The sequence below is a fragment of the Octodon degus genome, unplaced genomic scaffold (assembly GCF_000260255.1).
Source record: "Octodon degus isolate 3935 unplaced genomic scaffold, OctDeg1.0 scaffold00008, whole genome shotgun sequence".
Lineage (NCBI taxonomy): Eukaryota > Metazoa > Chordata > Mammalia > Rodentia > Octodontidae > Octodon > Octodon degus.
Window position 1 is genome coordinate 17,061,742 of NW_004524584.1, and position 4,548 is coordinate 17,066,289.

Below are 4,548 nucleotides of genomic sequence, written 5' to 3' on the forward strand. Positions count from 1 at the left end.
CTTCATGTATTATATTTCTTTCCTATATTGTTTATTCAAGGATTCCATCATTTTTATATTCTGTTCTATTTTTTTATCAGTGTCTTCTTTAGAAGCACTTAGTCTTCTTTCATTATAGTCAGCATTTCTTTTTTTACTTCAGAAGTTACTTCTTTTTTTTTTGGCAGAGCTGGGGATTGAACTCAGGCTCTTGAGCTTGCCAGGCAAGTGCTTATTCAACTGAGCTATCTCCCCAGCCCCATTCAGAAATTATTTCTGATCTGATTTCCTCTATACCTTTCTGTAGTTGTTTCTTTACTTCAGATGCTATTATTTCAGAGATTTCAGGTGTGTGATTTCCAATTTCTTCTATGCTAGTGTCTTCTGCGTTTTGTTCTGGGTAGGCTTGGGGCCTGAAACTGCATTTTGTTTCTTCTTTTTATCATTTTCTACAGCACTGTCTTCTGACCTTTGGTGTAGAGCTTAGATAGAGTTATCAGCTTAGCTCCAGGTTCGGATCTACCAAATTCAAACTTGTCCAGGTGGGTGTGACTTGGATCTGGTTGCTGTGCTCCACTTCTTCCTGTTGTGGCCCTTGGATTTAAGCCCTCTGTGCCACTCTGGCAAGATGTTCTGTTCCTGAATCAGCTGGGTGGGTCTTGCCTCTAGCCTCTTTGCAGGGAGTTCTGCTGCAGGTTTCACACTGGGCCTGGGATTTGGGTTGAATGAGGATCCAGCAGGCCCCAGGTCATCTCACTCACATGCCAGGCCTGCACTCTGGGTTGAATGAGGATCCAGCAGCCCCTGGTTGTCTCACTCATACACCAGGCCTGGGCTCTGGGTCCAGTAGGATCCCGCGGGCCCCGGGTGGTCTCACTCACACACCAGGCCTGTGCTCTGGGTTGAATGAGGATCCAGTGGGCCTCGGGTAGTCACATTCACCCGCTGGGCCTGCGCTCTGGGTTGAATGAGGATCTGGTGGCCCCTGGGCAGTCTCACTCACTAGCCGGGCCCGGGCTCTGGGTCAAATCAGGATCTGGCAGGCCCCGGGTGGTCTCACTCACACACCCGGCCTAAGATTTTTTATAAGAGACAAGAAATTTTAAGTTTCTTTTTCTTTTTCTTTTCCTTTTCCTTTTTTTTTGTTACTGGGAGTTGAACTCAAGATCTTGGGTTTGCCAGCCAGGTGTTGTGCTGCTTAACTATATCACTGGCAAATTCTAAGTTTCTATGTTCTAACAATCAGAAATAAATGATATCTGCTCCTTGGGTTTTTCTTTTTTCTTTTCTTTTTCTTTCTTTTTTCTTTTTTTCTTTCTTTAATTTCTTTTTTTGCTGCCTCAGAAGTGATTGAACTGAGCTCTGGAGAGGAGGATACTCTGCACATTGTGGACAGCAGTGAGTCTGTCAGTGAGGAGGATGAGGAAGAGGAGAAGGGTGGCACTCATGTAAATGACGCCTTAAACCAGCATGATGCTTTCGGGAGAGTTCTTGTCAACCTCAACCACCCTCCGGAGGAGGAGAATGTCTTCCTGGCCCCACAGTTGGCACGGGCTGTGAAACCTCATCAGGTACAACAGATCTTGCGTCTCTTCCTCCTTTTTTTCTGTTTCTTTGTTGGGAACATTGCTGGTGATTGTTAGCATCAGAACATGTGAAGTATTTGTTAACTGGTATGAGTAGATATGGAAAATGCTTGATACTTCCTCTTAGCAGTTGATTCTTCAATATCCTGTGAATACAAAGAGTGGGTAAAGAGGAAAGACAAGCCTAAGGTTTTTCCCTTGTCGGGCCGAAGTCAGTGAGAGCTTTTGGTGTTAAAATCTTGTGCTTTCTGTGAGATCAGTAAAGAGCAGCTTGAGAGGCTGTCTGGGGAACAGTGTACTGATTAGGATGGCATAGGTTCAGAAGAGATGTGAGAGTCAAATGTAAGAGGGATTTCATGCTGGCTGGGAACAGAATAGTTTGTATTGACCCAGATCCTAGAACCCAGGACCAGTAAGTTAAAGTTCCATGAAGACACAGGTTGACTTAGCTTAAGGACTCTTGATGTCAAAAATTCTTTATGGAATCAGCTGCCTAGAGGCAGTTCCCTCCCCAAAGCTGAGGGTAGCTAGGCTGAATGAAAGACTGTTATAAATTTGGTACTGCAAAAGTCTGACATCAGATGGGACATTATACTAGGTGAATGCTTCTCTTTGTTTTCTCCAATATGACAGCACCAGCAATAGATTAGACATGTGCAGGGAAACTTTGTCCATCCATACTAGCTGTTATCATACTTGCACATTGACTTAATTCTGATTAATTCCTAAGTGAGTAACACTAGAGTACTGGCCTTTGCCAGCCTCTCTCACATTTTTCTGTTTGTCCCTGGTCAGATTGGTGGGATCCGGTTCCTGTATGATAACCTAGTAGAGTCCCTGGAGAGGTTTAAGACCAGTAGTGGCTTTGGCTGTATCCTAGCCCACAGCATGGGTCTGGGGAAAACTTTGCAAGTGATCTCCTTCATCGATGTTCTCTTTCGCCACACGCCAGCCAAAACTGTCCTTGCCATTGTGCCGGTAAGAGTTTTTGAGAAGCCTCTGCTTCATTATCCTTCTAAAGAGTGCCATATTAATGTTTGTATTCAGCACTAAAAATCATGATGAGTTCAGCTCTGAGCTAATTCCCTAAAATGCTTTTTTGCACTTGGTTTTCTGATAGGTTAATACTCTCCAGAATTGGTTGGCAGAGTTCAACATGTGGCTCCCAGCTCCTGAAGCCCTTCCAGCTGACAACAAGCCTGAAGAAGTTCAACCTCGGTTTTTTAAAGTTCACATTTTGAATGATGAGCACAAGTAGGTGGCCTGCCTTCTCTCTGCCCCATTCCTTTGAGATTTCTCCCAGAGACCTAAATGTCAAGTAGTCTATTTGAATATGTACCCCATCCTCCCAGATTCCTTTTGGTTTCTTGATGTAGCCCTCTGTCTTTTCTTGCTACTCATTTTTTTTCCCCTTACCTAACTTTTCAGTGAAGCCAGAGGAATGTAGCCTGGGAAGTTTCTTTTGTTCTGTCTTAGGATGCTTTTATAGTATGAAAATTGCAGCATGGTTACATTTTCCAATGTGCACAGTAATAAAATTCAGCATAATAGAATGGAACTTTTAGTTTTTTAACTTTTTACTTTTATCTTTTTTAGAAATATAATAATCTCATCTTACAACCACTACTCTATAATTGACTTTTTTTTTTTTTTTTTTTTGGTGGAACCGGAGATTGAACTCAGGCCCTTGTGCTTGCCAGGCAAACGCTTAATCTACTGAGCCATCTCCCGGCCCCTTATAATTGACTTTTAATAGTACAACTTCCAAACTTTTGAAAGGTATCAACTTTGTTTTAGATTTAAATGAAATTATTTGTCTTTCCATTCTGTAATGTCAACTTGATTTCAGAAATCTAAAGCTACTTTTTGGGGTTTGATCTGGGGCCTGCAGTGCTGGCCCTTCCCCTTGGGCATGCTCAGATGGCAATTGAGACTGGGCATGGTGGTGTGCGCCTATAATCCCAGCTCTTGGGAGGCTATAAACAGGCAGATCACTATGAGTCTGATCTAGTAGTGAGACCCTGAACACCCTGTAGACCCTTCCCTAAAATACAATAATAATAATAATAATAATAATAATAATAATAATAATAATAATAATAATAATAAAGCTACTTCTTGACATGGATAACTGAGACTGTGGACTTTGTTTTCTGCAAAGGCTACATTTTGTGATGCTTGATACACATTAAAATGAAGAGACTCTGAGTGACCCCAACAAGTGGTTGATCCCTGCTCTGCTTTCTTAAGTTTCAGGACTTCTAGTCTATGTATGGTTAATGAAAGTGAGGGCTCAGGTGGTTAGGTGTGGTGACACTGCTTTGGGTCATCTGATCTCTGCTGCCCTTGCCCTTTTACTGTTTTTCATTGTCCTTATCCACTGCATCTTGGGCAGGTGAGGTATACTGCCTTTCATTTTGTTACCTTGTGTTTATGAAGGGAGTAATTTGAAGTATTCTCTTGAATATTGGATTATAGTCATGAGTGTACACTCAAGGGAGTTATTTTTCTTTCTTGCCTTCTGCCATTGAAGTACTGTGTTTCTTGCTGCTTAACTGTTATCAGTAATCAAGTACAATATGTGTAAATACTGCATTATTTTTCTGGTAGAGTAAATAAAAGTAAATAAGGACTAGAAATGTATAATAGCTATTGTGAAATAGGAAGAAAATGTTTAAATGGGGAGGGGAATATGAGAGGTGGCAGGGAAAAAGGGGAAAGTAAAATCAAAATGCGAAAAGAAAGAAAAATGGAAACAAAGCTTTTATAAATGGGGAAGAGAGGAGAGGTTGAAAGGCAGGTAGAGGAATGGGAAAGAAAAAGAAATTATATCATGTACAGGTATGAATTCGTTATGATGAATGTGATCATTATATAATCGAAAATATACCAATAGGGACGGGAGATGGCTCAGTAGAATAAGTGGTTGCCTGGCAAGCACAAGGCCCTGAGTTCAATCCCCACTACCACAAAAAAAAAAAAA

The 4,548-nt window shown here is 41.6% G+C and overlaps 1 protein-coding gene across 3 annotated transcripts in view; it reads left to right on the plus strand.

Annotated features, from left to right (window-relative positions):
* The window catches only part of Rad54l2 (RAD54 like 2), a 110,391-nt gene that overhangs the window by 81,326 nt on the left and 24,517 nt on the right, over positions 1-4,548 (plus strand). For 2 of the 3 annotated variants that reach the window (XM_004625149.3, XM_023706336.1), the window contains 3 exons: positions 1,324-1,550; positions 2,361-2,543; positions 2,686-2,819. In XM_004625149.3, the coding sequence (XP_004625206.1) occupies positions 1,324-1,550; positions 2,361-2,543; positions 2,686-2,819 (544 nt within the window). The remainder of the gene's footprint in view (positions 1-1,323; positions 1,551-2,360; positions 2,544-2,685; positions 2,820-4,548) is intronic. The other variant, XM_023706338.1, reaches the window with a different exon arrangement.